At 44.9% G+C, this 25342-nt stretch overlaps 1 protein-coding gene across 3 annotated transcripts in view; it reads left to right on the top strand.

Annotated features, from left to right (window-relative positions):
• HPS3 (HPS3 biogenesis of lysosomal organelles complex 2 subunit 1) overlaps nt 1-25342 on the top strand; it is a 379346-nt gene that overhangs the window by 299269 nt on the left and 54735 nt on the right. For all 3 annotated transcript variants that reach the window (XM_086944096.1, XM_086944098.1, XM_086944097.1), the window contains 3 exons: nt 10495-10596; nt 14035-14241; nt 22528-22618. In XM_086944096.1, the coding sequence (XP_086800222.1) occupies nt 10495-10596; nt 14035-14241; nt 22528-22618 (400 nt within the window). The remainder of the gene's footprint in view (nt 1-10494; nt 10597-14034; nt 14242-22527; nt 22619-25342) is intronic.

Genomic DNA, 25342 nt, shown 5'->3' with positions numbered 1-25342 from the left:
GTGAACAGGAACACTACCACAACCCCGATGATCGTCAGAATCTTCCAACCCCAAGTCGACACCAGGCCCCAAAACCAACCAAGTAGCGTCCAATCCCCTACATCCACGTGTATGGATTCGGAGATCTTGTGCAACTTCGAGATGGCTTGATAGACAGTAGGAGCATTATCTGGAATGAAAATGCAACAGCTCGAATGGATCACTTTACATACCCCACCGCGATCTGCTAAGACGACATCTAAAACCATACGGTTTTGTAATGTCATAAGTCTCTCCGCCTGAAGTTCTGTGGTGATATTACCAAGGGCACTGGCAGTAATGTTAGCTGTCGATTCTACCACTCGAGTCAAATGTCTCAGGTTCCTACTATTAACCATAGGTCCCCAAAACGGGAGGAAACCCTTGAAAAAGTCTCCTGCCTCTTGACCGGCAGTATCCTCTTCGCTAATTACGCCTCGTACAACTCTAGTCTTATGATAATCGGCATCTACAGTAAACGTCGGAGGCAACAGATTTGCAACAAAACATGAGCCCATGAAGTCTGCGGGCAACCATGTGTATGCACGATCATGACAGATGAAGTACGTACCCTTGGCAGCCAGAAGCACAGGGATCGGGGACATTGACAGAACGTAACTTTCAGTGCAAGCACTTACTCCAAGTGAGGCTTGCGAGCCACGACCCACGATACAAAAATTACCAGTGTGGGGTACGACCCATATCGGAGGCGAGCTTTTAAGCTGCTTTTCATTAGTGAACGTACTATATTCCCCTCTATCCGCAAGTAACAGTCATGTTCTGTTACTGCATCTGACTCTGCACTAATTGGTAACAAAGTTGCCGGATTTAGGACATTACAACGTTTTATCTGAATGTGGCTTGCCAAGAGCGTCAATTCGTACCCAGATAACCTCGCACTCGTCAAGTGCTGAGTTTTCGTACGGTTCAAAAGAGTATCGACTGCATGCGGAACCATCACCGTAAGCATATTATCCATGACCAATCCTGCTGATTGTCGGATGGAGACCGCAGCTGCCGCAGTTGCTCTCAAACAGCTCGGCAATGCTCTAGCTACTGGGTCTAAGGTCGAGGAAAAATATGCACATGGACGTTGCTTACCACCAAAAGGTTGCGTTAAGACGCTTAAAGCACAACCTTCCCTCTCGTGAACATATAACGTGAACGGTTTACTGTAATCAGGGGTACCTAACACAGGAGCCGAACACAATGAATCACGTAATTCAGAAAAACTTTTCTGACATTCTTCCGTCCATGGTAAAGGAGTCGAAACATCCTTGCACGTAAGAGCCACCAATGGTTTCGCCAGCAATGAAAAATTAGGAATCCACTGCCTGCAGTACGATGTGATACCTAGAAAGGCACGCACATCTCTTTGGGTTTGTGGCACAGCCATGCGCGCAATCGCTGCAATTCTCTCTGGGGTCAATCTCCTTCCCTCCTTTGACAATAAGTGACCTAGGTAGGTTACTTCTTGACAACAATATTGGAGTTTAGAAGGTGACACCTTGTGATTTAACTCACAGAGATGTTGCAGCAACGACACTGTAGCAATTTTGCAAATGTCCTGAGTATCAGCAGCCACCAATAAGTCGTCGACGTATTGGATTAAAGCCGCACCAACCGGCAATCTAAACGCATCTAGTTGACCCTTCAAAGCTTGACTGTAAATCGATGGACTTTCACAGTAGCCCTGAGGAGCGCGTTTGAACCGGAAGCTACGTCCACCAAGAGAGAAACCGAAAAGGTCCCTGCTCTCTTCGGCAATCGGGATGCTGAAAAACGCATTTTTCAAATCAATCACCGAAAACCATGAAGCTGTAGCTGGAATCAGAGTCAGTAGCGCCGTAATGTCAGGCACAACAGGGAATTGAGGAACCACAATTTTATTCACCTCCCGTAAATCGATAACAAAACGATAAACAGGCGGTTTGGTAGGATCAGTACGTTTAAGAATGGGCAGTACAGGACTATTGCACACGTTTCCCCGAGTTTCTTCAATGACATCTTTCTCGATCAAATCATAGATGATCGCTAACAAAGCTCGTTCACCATCAAGGGAGATACGATATTGGGGAATACGTGGCAATCGCACATTCGATTTCAACTGAACAACATAAGGGGAGATATCAAGTAGGCCCACGTCATTTGGACCCGTCGCCCACAAAGATGCAGGAAGAGAACTCAATTCCGGTGGAAGCTTATCGAGGGACAAGTACATGGGAGAGACTACCCTCTCTCCTAACGTAAGCTTTACACCCGCAGGAGAACAATACAAAGTCGCATACAAGCGTTTAAGCAAATCCAGACCCAAAAGATTTTCGCCACAACCAGTAGACAAAATCAATGGAGCTTCGAGCTCACGTGGCCCAATTTTAAGGGGCAAAGGGCGCGAAACTGGATTGCTAACGGGGGCGCCAGAGAATCCAACGGAAACATTTGTTAAGCCAGACAAAGGTGCGCCAGGGAGTTTCGAATGCATGATAGAACTTTTCGCTGCACCAGTGTCCAACAGAAAAGGCTCAACGACGCCCGATGTAGCAACTGCGACGTAAGGCCCTCTCTGATCAACCGGAACTGATACCACTCCCTCTCCTTGTCTTTGGCTGTCCTAGTAATTACTATCGTCAGGTCCCTGATCGACGTAATAATCGTCTACATTGTACTGCGCAGATCGTCCTTGCGATGATCCACGTTGATCGAAACAGTTATTAGAATTTGATGAATGGTCAGAGCGATCATTCTGAGCACCACGACCTCTACCACGTGATGCGTGCTGTGCACCACCACGACCTCCTCTAGACGAATTACCACCACTACGGTCATTTAAAGCAGGACAATTGAATTTAATGTGTCCCTCCTGTCTACAATAAGCACATTGATTGTACCCTAATGAAGATCTCTGAAAAGATGAATCATTACGCGGCTGCGATTGATTCGATTGCGACTGCGATCTATTCTGCTGAGGCGCATTCTGATTAGAACGCGGCGGATATGCTTGTTGTAACAACACTTTAGTTTTCAGCTCTTTCGTCTTTTTATCGGCACGGTCATTTTCCTCTTTTTCTCTATTTTCGTAATATTGTGCCGTAGCCAATATCTGAGCTGAGGTAGAAACGGCCCATGAACTTTCTGAATTTTTCAATTTATGGCTCAAGTCGGGCAATAAGTTCGATACGAATTTATCCACAAACAACCTCTGTCCACCCTCAGTACCCATATCCTGCCCACTATGATCGACGAATGTTTCCTCGAACCTCGTAAAGAAGTCTGAAACACTCTCATCTTTCTTCTGCTTACAGGCTGACAACTTGTCCCAATTTACCCTCATAGCTGGCATAAGCGTTTTCATTAATGTAATGATTCGCTGGGGAAGAAGTTCAATCAACTGATCGGGTTTAGTAGCAGCCACTTGTCCAGCGTCTGCCGCTGTAATGGCAGCCCAATCACCACCTAATTCATTCGCGTGATCTTGGTGACGAATCTTGGCCCATACCGGTTGCGGTACGACATTGCCAAACAACATGTCGATATCGGCCAGATTCATTATCGTAGCGTCTACGAGCTGCGATAATTCTTTGTAATACCCCGCAGGATTTTTGCGAGGATCAGGCAAAGTTTGTTTCACCTGAAGCACTTCCGATCGTTTCCAAGGGAGGTGTATCCACACTCTCTGGAAATGTGCTGGTATTGGAGCATTAGCATTAGTATTATCAGCGGGTACCCAAACTGGCGGAACTTCACGCATAGGATATTGGCCAGACCCATCTCGTTGTTCAATGTCCTCAACGAACAATGCATGAGGAATAGGAGCGGGACGAAGAGATAGCAACCGCTCAATAGCACGTCGGACATTAGTGTCGACTATCAGTCCAGTTGCGAACTGAAGCCGGAGTTCAGACAGGGCGGTCAGCACCTCGTCAGGCGCATTGGCCGCTATCTGATCATGTAAGAACTTGCACATTTCATCAAACACATATCTCTGAGTAGGTATGTTGAATTGATCAAACGTTTCGAGGACAACACGAGGTGGATTTCTAACAGGGTTTATCATCCAACCCATCGCCATATTGTATAGCGCAACACGTTCTCTATTACCAGGAAGCTGGCTACGTCTCTGTGGACCATCAGAACCTGCAGACCCAAAAACAGGTCCGAGCGACTGAAAGAAGTTTGTCGCAAGGGGAGAATCACGATTACGAGTAGAGGGAGAAGAGTAAGACACAGGACTAACAAGAGAAGGAGTAGAGACGTTAGCAGCAACAGGGGTTAACAACACAGGAGCAGTAGCGTGAGCAGTAGCGGGAACAGGAGTATGTGGAAGCGGAGGAGCAGTAGGAATAGAAATAGGCAAAGGAGCAGGAACAGTCGGAAGAGCAGGTGCAGGTTGAGGAACTGGTGGAGGAATTACAGGTGGAAGAACAGGTACGGCAGGGACCACAGGAGCTGCGGTACCCTGTACGTACGGAGGTGGCGACTTCATAAGATAGGACATTAAAGAATCCTCAACTGCCTCTTCCTTCTTATCCGACTCCGTAGGCAAAACAGGATAGCATTTGTCTATGGACATACGCTGTAATCTCTCAAACACTTCCTTATCCTTATCCTCCTTATCACGCTGAAACTGCTCAGCTTTCTTCACTATAGTAGCAACAGTATCTCGCTGACTACGTTTATTTTGTCTGATCTCTTTCTGTCGGGCTTCTTTGCGCCAGAACCGAAAGGCATCAAACATGGCCGGCCTTGATTTACGTTCGAACAACTTTATTTCCAAATTATCTAAGATCGACGCTTCGAAGCTACCGTGAGGTGGCCAACGAAGATCGCCGTCTTTCTTTGTATATTTGATCCAATAATCGTTAAAAGCAATCGGGCCTAGCCCATGTTTGCTATATAAGTCATATGTAGGAGTTCCAACCGGAGGTATCGGACACGAGTCCTCCAGCAGGGAATCCGCACCAGAAGGTCTAAAGCAACTGAACAAAGTACTGCGACCAGGCATCTTGCACACTAGCCGAGTTTCACAAACTTCAAGGGTTACGGGATTTCGGGATTTACCAAGTCCCAGCAAAGAACTAAACCCTCGGTCTTTGGCGGCTGCAGTCGTCAAACAAATACAACAACAACAAAGTACGCTAGCGAAGTGTCACCGACAAAAACACTCACACAGCGTGTACAACAAAGACACCCGCTAAAGTGTCTACAACAAAAACACTCGCTAAAGTGTTTACAACAAAGACACTCGCTAAAGTGTCTACAACCAAGAACTCTGGGAGCGACCCACAAATACTTAACTCAAAGATCAATGGCGTCCTCAGGAAGGCCCGTCAATCGTCTCGCTATACCAAGGTCTACGCCAGGCGCCAAAACAGGTCTACAGTCAGGGCAGCAGTCCGTCGCAGCCGTTAGGAGGCGGGAATCTTCGCGGGAAAAGTCTTCGGGCCACTTATTTCGACAACAGGATCGATGAAGCGGGGTGCACCTTCCCTCGGAGATTTCACACGAAGTTCCTCACGATCGTCGGGCTTGGACCGGTACCACTGATGCAGCCCCACGTTGGGCGCCAACTGAAGGACTGGGTTCTTTGGACCCAGCGGTGCCAGGGCACAACACCTGAAACCTTCGTGGGTAACCTGCTCCGGCGTACAAGTCACAGAGACACGGGACACTTCCTTCGGCGTCAAAGAGTCAAGGTTTATTTACTGCAGGGAACACAGAAGTCACAGGAAGTACATCGAGTGTAGTTCGGGGAGACTGCTTCAAATTGTATTTGTGGATCGCTCCTTTTATACAGTTTTTACCCATAGGATAACATGATACACAATAGTTTACAACCTGGTTCCCACAAGTCGCTCTCAGAGGGGTCGCTTAGATCACTTTGAAACACACAAGATCCGGAACATAAGTGCGGAAACATTTGGCGATTCCCAACTGTAAAAACCCATCTTCCCACCATTAGCAAATTCCAATCAGCAGTAAAGTAGATCGAAATAGGAACAAAGACAGGTGCAGAGGAAGACGGAGACAGTAGGGAGATCGGAAAGGGTGTAAAAGGGGAGTGTCGAGAAGCACGAGATACAGGCATCAAAGGGACGTGCCTAATGAGATGCACGACTGAGACAATAAGCCCGTGCGGCAAGATGAGCCTCGAGCGGCGCCATCTGCCTTACAGTAGCATCCCCCTCGTCATAAAGACACTTACAAAGAACATGTGTCTTCCGCCATATCTTGGGAGTCCCAGGGTCGCGAAGCGGACAGCGTCCGTTCGCTGGCTACTTGAGGGCAAGAGACAAAATGGATGCCGTATCTAAGATGGAACCCGTGGGTACAGATGACAAACCCACATAACAAACGAACGGTTTAAGTTAGCACAGCGAAACTGCGCACACTTACAAAACTCGTCATTTGCGGTTCATAGATACTAGACTCGACCATATTCGTGCGAGTTAAAAACACCACTTACAATCGTCACGGAACCTCAATGTGGTTGGGCTGAGTGATGTGGTGGTGTATTAGAGTGATGTGGTTGTGTCCCCGAGTGATGTGGTGGTGTCCCCGAGTGATGTGGTGGTGCCCCCGAGTGATGTGGTGGTGCCCCCGAGTGATGTGGTGGTGCCCCCGAGTGATGTGGTGGTGCCTTCGAGTGATGTTTTGGTGGCCCGAGTGATGTTTTGGTGGCCCGAGTGATGTTTTGGTGGCCCCGAGTGATGTTTTGGTGGCCCCGAGTGACGTGGCGGTGCCCCCGAGTGATGTGGTGGTGTCACCGAGTGATGTGGTGGTGTCCCTGATGCCCCCGAGTGATGTGGTGGTGCCCCCGAGGGATGTGGTGGTGCCCCCGAGTGATGTGGTGGTGTCCCCGAGTGATGTGGTGGTGTCCCCGAGTGATGTGGTGGTGTCCCCGAGTGATGTGGTGGTGTCCCCGAGTGATGTGGTGGTGTCCCTGAGTGGTGCCCCTGAGTGGTGCCCCTGAGTGATGTGGTGGTGTCCCTGAGTGGTGCCCCTGAGTGATGTGGTGGTGTCCCCGAGTGATGTGGTGGTGCCCCTGAGTGATGTGGTGGTGTCCCCGAGTGATGTGGTGGTGCCCCTGAGTGATGTGGTGCTGCCCCTGAGTGATGTGGTGCTGCCCCTGAGTGATGTGGTGCTGCCCCTGAGTGATATGGTGGTGCCCCTGAGTGAATTTGTGGTGCCCCTGAGTGATAAGGTGGTGCCCCCGAGTGATGTGGTGGTGCCCCTGAGTGATAAGGTGGTTCCCCTGAGTGATGTGGTGCAGCAGCACAGAGACTGAAGCAAAGAACATGCAGGGTTGCGTGCTACAAAGCGCGTTCAGTTTATCATAGCACAAAATGATGGAGCCGGGAAAAAGTAATTGGAAACAGAAAAACACAGGGAGAATGTATAATAATAGAGGCAGCAAGGGCTGGAGCTTGGACAGCAATCAAGTATGGGGTCGAGAAGGGACTGAATGGGAGAACACGGAAAACACCCAGGGCCAAGGAAGGAAGATGCAAGCACACGGGAGAGCAGGCGGATGGGGCTTGGACAGCAATCAAGTATGGGGTCAAGAAGGCACTGAATGGGAGAACACGCAAAACACCCATGGCCAAGGAAGGAAGATGCAAGCACACAGGAGAGCAGGCGGAGACAAGCTCTGGGCATTGCTGTGGCGGGGGGCGGGGGAGCGCATTCGTTTGAAGGCGGGGGAGCGGCAGCCTTTGAAGTCTGATGGGGGGGCAGCAGCCTTTGAAGTCTGATGCGAGGCATAGACAAATGGTGATGTGTGATGTGTCTGGCGTTGTGCACGCGCATAGATCACATGAACTGTGTCTAATCCGCCGTTTTGGTAGACTGTTCTTTTCCCCTTACTATTATCTCGCCGGAGCAATGCGCAAGCGCATTGATTCGGGCGAGACCTAACAATCCCCACAATTGTGCTTAAATAACTGCAGTAGTACAGCTGTTTAAGTAGTTCTGCAATGCCAATGTTTTCAGACGACCATATTGCGCTGTAAATGACGAACACCCACTGGGCATTCAAAAATGAGTACACCTTTATAGGTTACATAAGTGTGGAATTCTACCCATTGCAGCTTCATTTTTTTTAAAACGAAGAACAAAATAAATATGGCCATATACAGATTAAATGAGCAAAAAATAAAAAAGTAAAAATTCATCTGGAAATGCCCAAAAAATAAAGACCATAAGACTAGGAGCCCTAGTTATTATGAAATTATATTTTCTCCCTTGTGTCAGCTTTGGAAGGATGAAAGGCATAACGTGTGATGAAGGGATACCTACCAGTGGCATGCATGTAACTTATAGACCTCTGGTGCTGGCCCTGAGCACCTCAGCTATTCGGCTTGCCACAATCAGCAAGAAAAGGTGACAGGAAAGGAAGTACGGTGTGTTTTTTTTTTTTCAACAAAAACAGCGAAACAAAAATAAAAGTTTGTGAGGACTAACATGGAATTGGAGTAAGCACACACAAATTCCGCTTATTTTCCCTTGTTCTGGCCCATTTCCCCAATTGAAATGTTACAAACTATTACCTGGTGAAAGTGCACCGGAAAATATGGTGTGTGTGATGTGTGCATGTGTGTGATTACTGAAAAACTGGCAATACTGGGGTCGGTCACAAACATGATTTTTCCCACGGCGCTTAGAATGTTTAAGGGACGACGACATCAAGTTTAGAGGTAAATCTGTGTGACTTCGGGCACAGTCCTTAGGAACGACTCTCCTTGCTGTGTCCAACATCTTCCTGTTTCCCTCCTTGCCAAGCACGACACACCTAGGTTTGCGCTACGGAAATAGGGATATGGAATAGTCTCTTGCTGTTAAGTCTACTGCACCATCCCTCATGTTGTGCAATGTAAGGAAACTTACCACTCTTAAAACCGGAGGTAGGCATTGCTGCATCTATTTCTTGTATTCCCCACAACACCTCGCACTTATGTGCGGTGAAGCGCTCCGCTCCATTATTGGAATGTACAACAACAATGCTTTTGCCGGTCAAATTCTGAATATCCAAAGTGTTTTTAAGTGGCAACCACCACAGTATAAAAATCACACAATCTTACAATTGATTTTAAGGTCTTCGTTAGATAATGAACACTAATGACACAAATATAGACAGTTGCACCACAAAAAAAACAAGCACATTAATTTACAATCTCACCGCCGCAGCCCGGCTTGGACAGGAAGCCAGGCAACCTGTGTTGGGACAGGGGCGGGGTCGCAAAAAGACAGGAAGCAGACGGGAGCCCACCCCGCGCACCTGTGCCCGTGAAGCCAGCCGGAAGTGAGCGTGTGAGCTAGCGGGGCTCACGTGCTCGTGGAGAGCCGCACCTGCTGCCGAGACTGACCCGTTGCTGAGGGAGAGAGGGACATGCGGAAAGAGCCCGGTGAGGGGGGGGGATGTGTGCGCTTGTGTCTGTGTGTGTGTGTGCGCGTGTGTCTGTGTGTGCGTGGTGTGTCAGTGTGTGCGTGTGTCTGTGGGTGTGTGTGTCTGTCTGAGTGTGTGCGTGCGCGTGTCCTGATCCATTGTGACTGTGATCAGCATGCCGGAATCGGAGCACGCGACCTGATCCGATTCCGGCATGCTGCGCGTGCCCATCTCCTGTCTCCTGGGAAGCAGAGCCGGTGACTATAGGTCTCATGTAAAGCGCTCCGATACCCGATTTCTCTGGTCTAGTTTGTGCTATATAAAACTCTGGGAAAAAAATGTGTTTGAAACAAAACTATGTAGATAGAACATACTCAAGTATTCAACATATTATTGGTAATACCAATCTAGACTTAGTTAGAAACATCCTACATTTGCCCAATGGCCAAATTGGTTGTAAAAGTCATGTGCCATTGTAATTCTTGTTTCCATCTATGACACATTCAGGTACAATCCAAAATCTCGTTCTTCCATTTATTCTGAAACCATTAGTGGGATGGTGTAAAATCAGCAGCTGTCGGTTTTTCTCTTTAAAATAAAATACATTGTGGATTCCAGAGTCTGATGTATTATGATGCACTACAGATACTACCCGTGGGTGTGCTTAATCTTTCCAATACATTTTTGGCTTTCTAGATTTTGTAATGAAGAAAGAAACAAGCTAAAAACTCAAAACATGTTCTTCCTAAAGACAACTTCAACCCGTTTTAGCTAATTTTTCAAATGTTGGTTAGCACTTCCGACACCCCACACTATATAACCGATCAAGTATGTGTGATTGTTATTACATAACGTTAGTGATAATTTTTCTTTGTTCTTTGGATGTTTTCTGTATTTTTTACGTGAACATTATACACATCAGTGTCCCTTTGTCACGACTTTTAAATATTTGCTCTACAGTTATTTATTTGCTCAAGCAAGTCATTTACATTAGTACTTTACATTTGTAGTATGTATGCCTTATTGATATTGTGGACATGTTTGGGGGAATGGCTCTTTTGTATTCATTTTAAAATAAGTTTTGTTTCTTTCAGATTAATTCGTGTGACCATTACGGCTTAATTTACCCATGGTTAACTATAATGTCACCAGAATCATTACGTGAAGCATATAACATGGAACTTACTAAATTACAGGTAACTAACCAGCACGATGCACAATCCCTTCAAGTTACCAAAATCTACTACATATCCTACGTATGTCTTAACACCAGTAAAATGCTGATATGCAGCCATGCTTTCAGATTGGAAAATCTTGTTTACATTTTCGGCTGGCTAGGTAAGGGAGGTAATATCGATTTAAAGAAATAGAGAACTATCAGAAAGATGACTGCTGTTACTATATATATGTGTGTATATATATATATATATATATATATATATATATATATATATATATATATATACACACACACACACATATATATAGTAACAGCAGTCCTCATTCTGATAGTTCTCTATTTCTTTAAATATATATATATATATTGTTTTATACAGGTCTGGCAGCTCACAATATGTAGTTTGGAATGCCTAAACAAGCCAGTAGCTATCACTTTACAGCTTTCCTTGTTTTTATTTGTCATAGATTATGCATACATTTAGGTGTGTTGTCATGGCCTAAAACACTGGACTAGGAGAATGGAGTAAAAGAAAAATGATTATCTGGTCTAAGAGAAACCACAGAGGTGGATCACCTTGCTCATGACACCCATCAAATGCTTAAGTCCCCAGAGCCCCAAAAGGGACCAAACTCTGTTCATTATTTCTTTATATTGGGTTCCTGGGAAGAGACACCTTTAAAATTGGCTTCTTAGAAGCTCTACTCCATATTCGCCTCTTCTTTCTGCATATTTGTTGTTTACTTAAATGTTCTTTAAGCACCTTCTGAGGTTCTTCTTGTGATCTTTTCGGCTAGTTGCCCTGCTTTCTTCTCATTTCCTCTTAAGGAACCCTTAATTCAAGAGAAACATCCATACTCGGGGCATTGGCACACCCAACATTTGTTTTTAAATTAACATGCGTTGTTTGCTTTATACTTTCGCTTTTCAGTTAGAAAATTAAATCTCAATTTTAATGTGACTCAGAGGCTGCATTTGTCTGAAGTATGGTACCAAAATATTGTAGATTCAATATCATGTTGCTGAACTATTGTTGCCAAAATATATAATACCAAAATATTCTCAATGTAAGTGTACATAGTTAATATAGGTGTAAACGTACCTTCATTCATAGATGTTGAGTTAAGAAGAGTAAAACTATACTTATCTAAGTGCACCTACCAACCATGACAATATCCAGACAGTCAACATTTTAAATACAACATTCCTGTAGGTCAATATTAATGTCCACTTTATTCTGGCAAAGTATTGTAAATTACTATTTACAAGCCTGCGACAAGCCTCCCCTTTTCAAGCAAGTACTCTATTGGAAACCTAGTGCTACTTCTAAGAGATGAGTCTTTGTCTACAATTTGATAGGATTTTTAGTTCATTTGCCTGCATGAACGTTTACCACATTCATGCATGCAACTCTTGTTAGCAGAGTTTTTGTACAGCCCAAAAGGCTTACAGAATAGGAATAAAATATAAAGGGCAATACCCATAGGAATATTTCCTTAACCAAAATAATTGAAGAGGGATGCGCACTATTTTCCTGAATAGGCAAATAGCTTACAATAGAACAGAATTCCTAGAAAAAGAATGACATAAAAAGGGAGGAAGAATACTACACTACCTTCTTTTGTTCCTTGAAGTTCCTTGTGTATTCTTTCTGGCCTTGCAAGCCTAATCTCATGAAATACTTTGGCACAACTGGAGAAATTTGTTCCATGATGAACGTCACTGGTTTCTCAAAGATGGATTTAAGCACTGTGCAGAGCATCCTGTTTTAGGCTCTGTGGGAGAGGACTAAGAATGGCAAGGCAAATACAGGAAGGAAAACCTGAAAAAACGTAATTCTTCCGTAAATAATTCAAAGAGCTGCTTTCTACATGATCTGTAGACCTGGACATAGGCCTATCAGAAGCACATGGTACATGACATGGCGATAGTCCAGACAGATCCCCTAGTGGTTTTACTACGAAGGTCCTATTATCGGGTGTATGTCAAAGTTGGACCTATTTTAGCAGTTTAAGTTGATAAAAAAATAATCACAGCACAGTAGAAGAGGTGTGGCGCAGTGGCCAGGGTGCCAGACTCTGGACCACAGGGTTCACGGTTCGATCCCCAGCTCCGGTGGCAGATTAGCCCAGCACTATGTGACTCTGGGCAATAGCTTGCTTAATCTTCCCGACGACCCCCAGCGCCGGGACACCTCCGTCGGAGGTAGCTGTGCGCTGTACAAATGCTGGCATTTACATTTACCTTTAGACCAGAGGAGCTAGAAATATGATAATAGGCATGGGGCAATGCTGTAAACCCTTGTTGGCTATTCTTTTAAGTATAAATGTAGTGTCAGCCTGATCCTCAGTCTACGGTCATTGACTGCCGGCAGTGTGACATACTGGGTACTCCACTATGGTCTACAGCCCACCTAAGGGCTTTGAGCCTGGTTACCCTCCTAAATCAAATTAGACGTCCAGCCACTTCCTAGCTGAACTAAGCCTAAGGAAAGGCCCCAGGTGCTCCCCTCTGAGCCTCTTCTGGGACCTGAGCATACTTAACAATGGTGTTCCAATTAGGTATCTATTCTAGAGAAATTATGATATCCTTCGCATATAATGGTATGCTTAATTAACCATATTAACCAACAGCAATGAGCCATGTAAAATGTAGGTATGTCAGTTAATGAGAAATAGCTCCAGCATTCATGAACAAATACAATTGCAATGGATAAATGAAGTGAGGAACTTTCTATACAACTAAATCCTGGAGTGTGTGAAATTACACCAGCTCGTTCAACAAGGGTTACTGAGGATTTACATTTTACCTCTTACTCTTAACATAAATAAAGGAATTTATTGATGGCCCCAAATCCTATTCAAACTCACATTTACTGTGAAAATTACTGAAAATTAGTGATCGTTGTTGGCTACATACTAAGGTTCATGGAATGTGATATAGTCCAGGGGTTTTGCTATGACATCAAGCAAAGAATATGTTTATTTCCCAATAGACTAAATAGGTCTGCTATGATTTTCAGTACACCCATTATAATAGGAAAACAGTGTTTGGTGGCATGGGTTGGCCTACAGCAGTAACAATAAAAGGAGTTCAAGGCTAGGAGTTCAAGCATGGGAGACTAGACTTCGTAGCCATGTTTGGGTGGTAAATGACTGCCATAATTGGGTAGCATTGGGTCTCTCTAACTCCACAGGCACAGTTTCCGACCCTGCAATTGCTAGACTAATGATGGCTGAAAGACACATAATAATACTTGTTGGGGGGAAAAATGTTTGCAACGGTTACATCCTGGACTAATAAATGGCGCTACTGACATCTTAGGAAAGAGCAATTTCAAAATGGACAGAACAAAAAACTCTTCAAGTCTGCGTCTATTCATTTTCAGAACCTAGAACTGTGTAATAAAATGCCATTTTAAGGCTGCTAACATGCATTTCTTGTTTTATCTCTCCAGGCTCTACTATGTGGTCCATCAGTTGACATCATTTCAGTTATTCCTTCCTTGGAATCCATGCCAGTAGACAATAACGCAGCTCTTAGCATTCATGTTCTCTGTAAAACGCGTCTGGGAAATTATGAGGATTCCATTGACAGTCTTTTGGACTGGTGTCCTGATGCAGTTATGACGTATGCCAGCCACGAGTTTAAGGACGGAAGACAGGTGGGATTCAGAAAAAATTGATTTTTTTTTTTTTAAAGCATTTTGTACTGTTTGGGTTGTGGAGCATCCACTGCAAAAACAACAAGTTGGTGGAAGGAATGCTTGTATTCATTTCAGCCACTGGTGATTGCTCGGGCCACATTCCAGACCATCATTTTTCATCCACGGTAACACTCTAGTCCAAGACCTGCCTTATGCAAATCAGTCTTGGTCCTTCTGCAGTAGGAACTGTCCAGGCGAAACTGCCAGACTAGGTTCCCTCAGATAAACTGCAAGCAGACAGGTTTCCACCTACTTTTGGAGCAGCCAGCTAAAGAGATAGGATGTTTGTATGGTTCCTGGTAAACAGACCAATGGAAAGCCCTACCATTCCTCAATGCTTGCAATGTGAATGATGGTTTACACGCCTGCAGTTGGAAACGGAATGGGTGTTGAGAACAAGTAAAAGGAGTCAGAGAGAAATACTTGTCTGGATCTCTCTGAATGGATTCATCACAGGCCTGGAGTGGCACAGAACAACATAAGTGCTTAAGGAATGGAAGGTCCCTGAACTGGCTACAGGGGAAAATGAGGACCACATGTAATTATGAAGTTATTGGCCAGAGTAAACTGCTAAGACATAGAAGCAATGCAAGCTTACTATTTTCGCCCGTGGATGTTGCTATGTTGAACTCCAGAAAAGACCAGGTTACCAGATGGAGACCCCGGAACGGCATCACAAACTAGACAAGTCAGGATCTGAGACGGTACACAAGAGATTGATACTCAAAGGTATTGAGGGGGGAACTTAATTTGCAGGAACCAAGAGGCAAGACAACAACAAAAGTGAGAGACAAATAAGGGGGAAATTGGCATAAAGTAAAGAACTGCAACAACTCACATGTTGCCAGGCTAAGGTTACATTTCAGAATGGCCTTAAATATTGCCTCTACCAATACCCCTTGGAATTTTGCCAGAATCCAGGAGTGCATGTACCAGTCTGTCAGTAAGTGGTCTAGTGTTCTCAGTGTGATTAATTCTCATTGAACCATTATCTACAGTCACCAGGCCCCTCTGTTAGCCCTATGCTTGATCACATATCTTTACTGAGGCTATTGCTGTCAACATATATTGTAGCCAAGGAAAATGTTTCCGTTTTCTTTGCCTCAAGTTTCCGCAAGTGGGATCTTATTCAAAGCAAGATCCTGGTACATCTTAATATTCACATATAATATTTGGTATTCGTGAGCTTGTAAACCTGCTTTATAAAGTACAACTACTTGTTTATTCGTCTAGAAGAAGACTGTAAATACGTGTATACGTTATTTTAACGAACAAATACGGCTGCTTAACTGTATTTCCTTATTGTGTTGCTGTCATGGGTCTTTACAAGGCCTCGCATCCTATACAAACGGTTATCAATTGTTACACAGAATGCTGGGGAAACATAAATATTAGTGAAGTAGTGTAGCCACTGCCAGTTACAAGAAGTATGGTTAATTAGGACAAGTCAAGTCAAGTCAAGTCAGAGAATTTATATAGCACACTACATACCCAGAGGGTCTCAAGGCGCTTAGAGAGGGGAGGAGGATTACTTGTCAAATATCCACGTTTTAAGTTGCTTTCTGAATGCTAGGTGGTTCTGGGTAAGGCGAAGGTAAGCGGGGAGTGAGTTCCATGTTTTAGCAGCCAGGTATGAGAAGGATCTGCCTCCCATGGTGGTCTTGTTGATGCGAGGTACAGTGGCGAGGGCTTGGCTGGAAGAACGCAGTTGGCGGGAGGGGGTGTAGAAGGACAGTCGTGAGTTGAGGCATTCTGGTCCGATGTCGTAGAGTGACTTGTATGCGTGGGTTAGCAGTCGGAAAGTGATTCTCTTATTGACGGGTAGCCAGTGGAGGTCTTTCAGGTGACTAGAGATGTGTTCGTTGCGCGGGATGTCCAATATGATCCTGGCTGAGGCGTTTTGGATTCGTTGGAGTTTCTTCTGGAGTTTAGCGGTAGGACCTGCGTAGAGGGTGTTTCCGTAGTCCAGTCGGCTCGTGACCAGAGCATGGGTGACTGTTTTCCTTGTTTCGGTGGGGATCCAGCGAAATGTTTTTTTGAGCATGCGAAGAATGTTGAAGCAGGATGAGGATACGGCGCTGACTTGTCTGTTCATAGAGAGTGAAGAATCCAGGATGACGCCTAGGTTCCGTGCGTGGTCTGTCGGGTTGGGTGCTTTTCCAAGGGCTTCCGGCCACCAAGAGTCGTCCCATGCAGAGGGGGATGTACCTAGGATGAGGACTTCTGTTTTGTCTGAGTTCAGTTTCAGACGGCTTTGTTTCATCCATTCGGCAACTTCTTTCATTCCTTTGTGTAGGTTAGTTTTGGCGGTGCTGGGGTCATTGGTGAGAGAAAGGATTAGTTGAGTGTCATCCGCGAAAGAGATGATGTTGAGGTTGTGTTGGCGGGCGATGGCCGCGAGGGGGCTCATGTATACGTTGAATAGGGTGGGGCTGAGTGAGGATCCTTGTGGTACACCACAGATGACTTCAGTAGCCTCGGACTTGAATGATGGAAGGCGGACTCTCTGGGTTCTTCCGGTGAGGAACGAGGTGATCCATTCAAGTGCTTTTCCTTGTATTCCGGTGTTGTTGAGGCGTTGTAGAAGGGTGCTGTGGCAGACTGTGTCGAAGGCTGCGGAGAGGTCGAGGAGGATGAGGGCGACTGTGTCTCCATTGTCCAGTAGAGTTCGAATGTCGTCTGTTGCTGCGATGAGGGTGGTCTCAGTGCTGTGTTTTGCTCGGAAGCCAGATTGTGAGGAGTCGAGGGAATTATTGGCTTCGAGGAAAGCGGCGAGCTGGTTGTTGACAGCTTTCTCGATGACTTTGGCCGGGAATGGAAGGAGCGAAATGGGGCGGTAATTTTTGAGTTCGGTGGGGTCCGCTGTGGGTTTTTTCAGCAGGGCGGTGAGTTCAGCGTGTTTCTAGTCTTCCGGGAAGGTGGCGGAGTTGAAGGAGCAGTTGATGACGTCTCGGAGGTGCGGTGCTATGACGGAGTCTGCTTTGTTGAAGATGTGGTGAGGGCAAGGGTCTGTGGGGGATCCTGAGTGGATTGTGGGTTGTGGTAGTAGGTCTAGCTACTCGCAGCTTGAGCTGTTTGGCAAACCAATGTGGGAACAACACACTTATCCAGAAGGAGGCTTTGGGCCAGTGTTCTTCGGTCTTTGGCTTGTTTGCCCTTTTACTTACTGGCTTCCTGGAGTGTTAATCAGGTTTCGGTATCCGCCCATGGCATTTGGAAAGTATGTGCATTTTTTCTGAAGCTGACATTGGTGATGGTGTCAAAGTCCTTTTAAGATCTCACCTATAGATAGTTTTAGCTGTCTAGTGAGTCCACTTTTCGTCAGACACCACACACTACGAGCCATTTGCAAAATACGTATGCAAACACATAATGAAAGTGGCTTTTGCACAGCCCTAATGGGCTCAGCTGGCTTTAGAAGCTGCCCATCGGCCTTTATGTCAGCCCAACATATTTGACGGATGTGAATCACTTTAAAAAGTAGAGCACTCACGCAATGCCTTTAAAGCCTTTTCAAAGTATGTCTTAGTGCATCCTTTGTTATGGGGAGGAACTCCAACCCAAAGCTCAGTCAGTGTGTCAAATTTGACCCCTACACCCTCCCCCCACTCTTTAGTTGCTTCCCAGAGTTTTAACATTGCCCTCTTTGTATCGCTTTTGAAAATTATTTCTGTTATGGACTAATGGTGGGCGTAATTTGCGAAGTCGCGCTACGCAAAGCTCCGCGAAACGGTAAAAAATCTCAGCAACACACAAAAGTTCTGCAAACACGCAGAATTGCTTGTTCCGCGTGTTTGCAATGCTTTTTTTCCTGTTTGCGCATGCTGTTAGCATGCTCGGGGTGAAATATCTCTCGAACACGCATTTTGAAAGCGCAAACAAGCAAATAATTATGCGAAGCTGCGGATCGCTGAATTTTTGGCAATTCCGCATTTTCCGCAGAACGCAAAATTTGCCAAATTCCACAAGCGGAACGGAATTTACAGTCCAGGCCTATGCAAAACCCGGCTGCTGTGGAGTGCTACTAGGCTGCTCCATTTGTATTCATGGACTTCTGTGTACCTGTTTTTGTTTATTTGCCCTTCTAACAAGGTAGACACGTTTGGGGTGATGCTTCAAGATAGATGTCATATGAGTGTATGAAAACATATGCAGCAAGGTGCTCATTGATAAATCTCATTTCACAAAAATGCGCCTGCAGAATCGGATGGGTTGCAGAACAGTTCTCCCTGCCATGGGAGTCCCTTTACCCTCATAGACTGGAGTCAAAGGAGCAGACACTACTTCTAAACCAGTTTAAAAATAAAAACACAATCCTGGTACCAGTTGTATCTGAGAATCCCCGAATCTAATTGGAGCAAATGAGATGGGACATGCATTGAAATGCAACAGCACAATTGGTGAGTTCATGGCCTTTAGTGAGAACTACCTGCAGGTTAAAGCCTGCATGGACTGTGGCAAGAAGGGTGTTGAATAGCAGCACGCTTTGCCACCAGTATCCCTAGTTCAAGCTCAATGTCTCTGTTAATAATACATGGATTTACAGTGCTCGTCACTAACCTATTGTTTTGCTGTCTGGGGCTGTATGTGGGGGTGGAGGGGAGGAGAAGAGACGTAGCGGGGCTTGAGCGCTGGAGGGAGGTTGTTATTCAGGATGCAAAGATTAGGCCCATTGATAGGAGAAACAGATCATGCTTTTAAAATAATAGTGATACTTCACATTTGTGCTGCAAACCGGAAAGAAGTTTTCAGATCGACAGCCTGCTCAGAAATAGTCCACCCTTATGATCTGCTTTTCAAGCAGCAATGTGCTGTTAATTTTGGGCTGTGTTCACGCCCTACTTAGTTACACACCGCCAGCTATCAGTCTGAGTGCGTTTAATAGCAGTTTTGATGGTCAGATACAATGGCAGTCACCATTGGTGGAAAGTCCTTCAGTGCTCTACTGCTGCGGCTGTAGGAAACCTGACCCACCTGCTACACGAGAATCCCCCTGACTTAGGGGGGTTTAACCCCAGCCCTGGTACTTGTTCTGTGTATGACTAGCTTCAACTGCAGATCCCAGCCCTATTGGTGTTGTGGTTGGGAATCTTTTACTCATGCTGCCTGTGCTGTTACTTTTCTGTGTGGTGGTGGCCTGTGCATTACCTGTCCTCGTTGTGAGGATCGCTTGCTCGGCTGATACTGGAGTGTGGTGCTTTCGGTATTCTTTGGATGGTACAGTGAAGAGAAGGTTGCACTGTTGCTGCCTGTGCAGTGCATTTTGTATGCATGTGCAATGGCACTTTTCATTGTACTGCACATGTGAAGGAAGCTTGCCTTGTTCCTTGTGTAACGACTGGAACCGTGCACTACTACTACTACTACTACGCGTACAGTACAAAATATGTACAGTGAAACTTCACACTGCAGATGCCCATGTGAGCCCTCCTCTGGGTCTTTCTGCATCTTCAGGAGCCTTTCACTATAAAAAGGGAAACCTGGAATTCCCAATGCTTTTTATCAATGGTGTATTACATTGGATAATCTGGATTCAAGGTCAGCCCAGGCTCTTGTATATTGTTTATAAAACATACCTGCACAGCGTCAACATGCATTCTGTGGAAGGGCGATCATTTCTTATATGTTCGGAACCTGCAAAAACGGTAGTAGTGTATACCGAATCGCACCTCAGAGAAAATATGTATAATCAGACTGGGCAATGATCAATATATTCAACTTCCCAAGTCACTCTCAGCAATGCAAAAATTGGTTGTGGTGCCTCTAAGGGTAAAGATTGTACCCTACTACCTTAGGTACTTAAATACACAGGTACTGCCAACAGTCACTGTGTAATACAGTATAGCATGAGAATACCCCGGCACTCTAAACGTAATAACTCATCTCATGTATGACTTTCATCTGTTGACTTCACAAAATTGTATCACCAATATTTCACAGGCAAACAACAGATATAAGTTTAAGCAAAAGACGTTCCTGCTAGACGTGAATTTGGAAGCTGACGCCGCTGGATTGCGGAATCTACTATGTGGGACCCATTATAGCCCAAGCCAGAAACTGGATATGGATGCGGTTCTACCAATAGATCTCTAAGGCCACCTGTAATTCTCAATACTAGATACAGAAACCACTACAAGTGTCCAGGGATAAGTATATTTTGAAAATGGTCTTTAGAATGGGAATGAAATAATATCCTCTGATAATATATTCTAGACGTGGCATCCTACAGACAGATACTTTTAGGATTAACGACGCAAGCCTGTGGGATTACTTGACAGGTTGATCTCCGGACCTTCAGCTTGTGATAATAGATCGAAGTTCATTTTGGGCTAAATAAGAAAAAAACTGTCAAGTGCCATATCGTAGTTATGTCCTAATATATATGAAGAAACAGCATTGGCCGCTGTCATGGAAATATAATAAAACTTTTTTAGAGAGCCTTGAGGAAGTTACTGGATGTGACGAAACACACATCAGCTGTTCTTGCGCATCTTGATCAAGACTGTATAGCTTTGAATCCTCTTTTTAAACCTTTCCCCATCTATATGTTCTTTGTAATAGGGGTCTTTACAGTCTTGACTGAAATTGTGATGTTGTTAAAATATTTGTCTAAATTAAAAGGAACGTCTTTTGCATGAACTTATCTCTGTTGTTTGCCTGTGAAATATTGGTGATACAGATAAAAGTCATACATGAGATAAGTTATTAAGTTTAGAGTGCCGGGGTATTATCATGCTGTAATGTTCTGTAACTGCTCAATTTGTAAACTATTAAGTGCCAGGGTCCTTCTTGGAAGGCAACTGCAGCTTGCACAACACATTACCCCTGCCAGCGCTGCCAATGACAATACCAACATAACACCTAACCGTCTCACTCCTAAAAGTGTGACAATTCAGACTATTTTAGGCCACACAAAGCTATAATAAGGACGTGGGAGGCTGATATTATTCATTTTCAATGTATATTGTCTTAATAAACACAGTTGTTGTGTTCATATCTAAATTAAAGAGCACCACCATGTGATTGACTGACACTAGATCCTATGCTGACGTTTAAGTGCCTGTGCCGAGCACCGGAAACCACTGACTCAAAATAAGCACTGCTCTTAGCACACATTTGCGAATTATGAGTTTTAAGGTTTTTATCGTACCTAGTATATCCTGGGTGCGAAAAAAAACGCATCCTCTGGATAAATGTTGGCAGATCAAACCTGCTGATATCCGTTTGGTAAGAGATCCTTGGTTAATACCAGGAGTTTCGTATTTTGGTGTGGTAAGCATCAAACTCCACATATTATTCCCCATTCAAGTGAAAAAACCTCTAATAGGTGCTATTTACCACAGCCAACAAATAACATACCTAATGGTTGGCCACATTATACATGTGGCACATTTTCCTTGATTGCATTGGCACACCTTTTAAAAGGTGCGCCCAGCTGCAACAAAGGAAAATGCACCATATTATGATGAATGTGCTGCCCTCAGGGCAGCTGCGAACTCGTCCTGCTTTGGGGGCAGCTCATTCATTGGAAAAACAGAGTAGCTGCTTTTAAGCCGCTCCGTGTTTTCACAGTGCAGGAGGAAATCTTCCTGCACTTTTAAAGAGATTAGAGATCCCCTCGCATGGAGAGGTCTGGTGGGGTAGGACCCCCGTTTCCCCCCTCCAGAGGGCGCTCTCAGAGGGCGCACCGACAGTGTGCCTCCTGAGAGATTCTTTGCCTCTGCGCCCACGTCTAATAGGGCCCGGCGGATAGGCAAAGGGATTCCTTATTTGCATGGGGCACGTCCCCATGCATATGAGGGAGCGCCCCCAAAAGATAGTGCTGGCGTTTTATGTGCCCCCAGCGCTATTGGTATTACAGAAGGGGCCGCACAAGCGTCTGCAGCCGCTTCTGTAATACCAAAGTGCCCCGGGCGTGCGCAAAGCAGGAAAAACGCCTGTTGCGCCCCCAGGGCACTTTGCATAATACAGCCTCTAATAGTATTGTTATTTATCAGGTGCAATCAATTTCAGCATGTTAGACCTGCTAACGTCTAGTGGCATAAAATGATATGTAGATTTTTACACGTAGTACCCACACAACCTTGCCTGCCGTATATCTATCTCTTCTTGATATTAATAAAAAGATGTGGGAAATAACAAAAGAAAACCGGTAAAACTCATGCACTTCATTTTTTTCATTTTTGCTTGAGTGTAAGAAATGTTTTAATTCCATGCTTTACTTTGTCTTTTTCAATGGACCAGGCTCTTTGGTGGAATAAGTTGCTCCCCGAGCTTTGCAAACGAATCCGATTAAACGGAGGTCAAGATCAGGTTCTCATCTCTTGTTTGAAAGGTAAAAAATTAAATATCAATGCATATTGCGCTGATGACAATCAGTTACAGTATCCACGTTGCATATATTTGTCAGGTAAAAGCTTTATTGGTTGACTTTATTTTCTGACCCAGCTATTTGTTCTGTAACACAACAACGCTGCATGTGAAGGAACCTGTCTCTTTGCTTTGTTTACCTCTCTCGGTTGCACTTGTATTTCCAGTATTCATACAAAGTAGAAGTCAGACAATATGGAGCCTTGTTCACATTTCCTCCAACTTTGCGGTCTCAGCAGGACAGAGGACCAGAGAGGACTTCTAACCAGCATAAAAAGAAAGGGTTGAAGATCGGGCGCAGTCGAAGTCCTCCCTGTGGTATAGCTGTACCCAAATTAGTTTCTTTGGGCTTCAGTTTTTAGTCCATTCTCTCTACGAATTTACATCATAATTTATTTTCGCTAAACTCTGAATTCTTGGTTTATGCACAACATGTGCCCCCCCTGTCACGCTGCACCCCCAGTTCCAGCACAGCATGTACTTCACAGTCCATGCCGTGCTAGGGTGACCAACTGGCATGGGTGCAAATTCAGGACAGTGAGTCTAAAAATTCAGGACAAAGGGTAAAAATTCAGGACAGAAGGTCAGAATTCAGGACAAAAATTTGGGACAAATGTTGTAAATATATAATTTACCGTCTTAATTTCTATGCAGGTAAGTACTTAATCAATAATAACTCAAATCGGAAAGAAAAAAAACAGAGTCCGTGGTGTTAGAGTTCTTAGGGGTTTTATTCCTTAAAAAGGAATGGTCAAGACCTGGATATCATGTTCTTCCCACCACAGGGGTGGAAGAAGGGATAGAGCAAAGTTTTATTGACAATACATAGCTTATATACTTAATTTACACCATAGAAAACAATATAGTAGGCGTAACAGCTGAGAGAAGACAAGATAACAGCATCCACGTGTTACTAGTACGTAATCAGTAGGCGTGGACTAGGCGTGAACTAGAGGTGTGTACTAGAAACGTCACAGGTAGGTGTCACAAGGGGGTGGCACTAAACAGAAATGTTGCAATGTCAGCAGAAATCGGAAGCTTGGATGCGCGCGCAGCTGCATGACGTGTGATTGACGTGAAACTGGAGGGTGCAGGGGGCTTGACATTTACACTGACGGAAAGAGACAGAAGTCTGGCATGTCAGATCAACTCGTACTTCTATCATATCTGATATCTGATGTTTGGGAACCATATTATCTGAACGGAAAAGGTCTCTGGGGCAGAAGCTATTCTATACTGACTGTGAGTGCGTGTATAAGCGCCTGAGTGTCTGCATGAGAAGCGTGGGGGCATGGGCCTTCCAGGGGAGCATGGTAACAGAGGCTATGAATTACTTGCATGGAGACAGGCCGGCCCTTTGGCTCTGCAGCTGGGGAATGTTTACTTGAACTAGTAGGCAGGAATGTATTTTCGAGGAGCGGAACAGATAATTCGAAGGTTGTAGTCAGTCTTGGCAGGCAGCAGGCTGAGCTAAGCGCGGCGGGCCGCGCTGGGAGTAAGTCAGAGTTCACGGGTACAGAGGCAGCCTGGGCTGAGGCTTTCAGAGTCAGAGGCCAGAAAAAAGGCTCGATGGCAGAAATTCAGGGCCTACTTTGCCAGAGCTGAAAAACGTGTAAGGTACACTACAAAAAGACGTTGGCATAGCATACTTAGGAACGGACTATTCAACCCATTCAGGGTGGGTCTGAAAGAGGACATGTTAACGTTGGACGCAAATGTATTTGCGTCTTCATAGCTGGCACAGGAGGGAAGTTACATGCACTTTAAGCTGGTACATGGAGACGGTGGGGTACACGCTAGGGAACACAACTTGACCATAGAATTTATATTTCCTCATTCCCTCCTTGTTCCCTACGGACCCTTCATGATATATCGATCCTCATGAATCGATCAGTTTGTTCTTGTAACATCATTTGCTCTTCTTTCTTTCTTTTACGTCTTGAAAGGAAACTGGAATCTTCAATGCATGAAGTGGCACACAGTCCACAAATCGCTGGCCCACACTGCAAGCACAGGCAGCAACTGAATACTAGGACTAGGCCAATGCCTAGGAAGGATAGGATCTTCCATCCCCAAGCGGTTAACGTTGTCCAGAACCAACCGGACCAAGTCCAGGTGCCTGGATTCTGATGTATCAGATTAGCAATTTTATGAAGACGTGTAATAGCTTTGTATACAGATGGCGCGTTTTCTGGAATGAAAACACAGCAACTTGACCCGATGACCTTACAGGCTCCACCTCTATCTGCCAAGATGACGTCAATCACAAGACGATTCTGAAGGACAACAACCCGCATGGCGGACTGCTCTTCGGTTAAGTTACCTAGGGCAGAGGCAGTTTAATTCACTACTGCTTCAAGTGTTCTAGTTAATCTGCGTATTAGTTTACTATTTTGGACAGGGCCTAAAAAGAAAAAGAATCCTTTATTAAAATCGGTGTACTGTTCCCATGCCGTTTCTGTGTAGTCGACAAGTGGGATATCTCTTCTGAGTCTATTCTTTACTAGATTTGTATTTCTGTGATAATCAGGAGGAGCTAGAAAAACAGGTGGCAGAAGGAATGCAATATAACAGGTACCATCCCAATCTGGAGGTAAGCGTATGTATGCGGTATGACCACAAACAAAATAGGAATGACGGATAGCTTTAAAGGACGATTTACCATGATCACTGAATTCGACCACAGTAG

Source organism: Lissotriton vulgaris, chromosome 11, assembly GCF_964263255.1.
Source record: "Lissotriton vulgaris chromosome 11, aLisVul1.2, whole genome shotgun sequence".
Classification (NCBI taxonomy): domain Eukaryota; kingdom Metazoa; phylum Chordata; class Amphibia; order Caudata; family Salamandridae; genus Lissotriton; species Lissotriton vulgaris.
The sequence above is the reverse complement of the archived record's forward strand: the minus strand, read 5'-3'. Positions and strand labels throughout refer to the sequence as shown.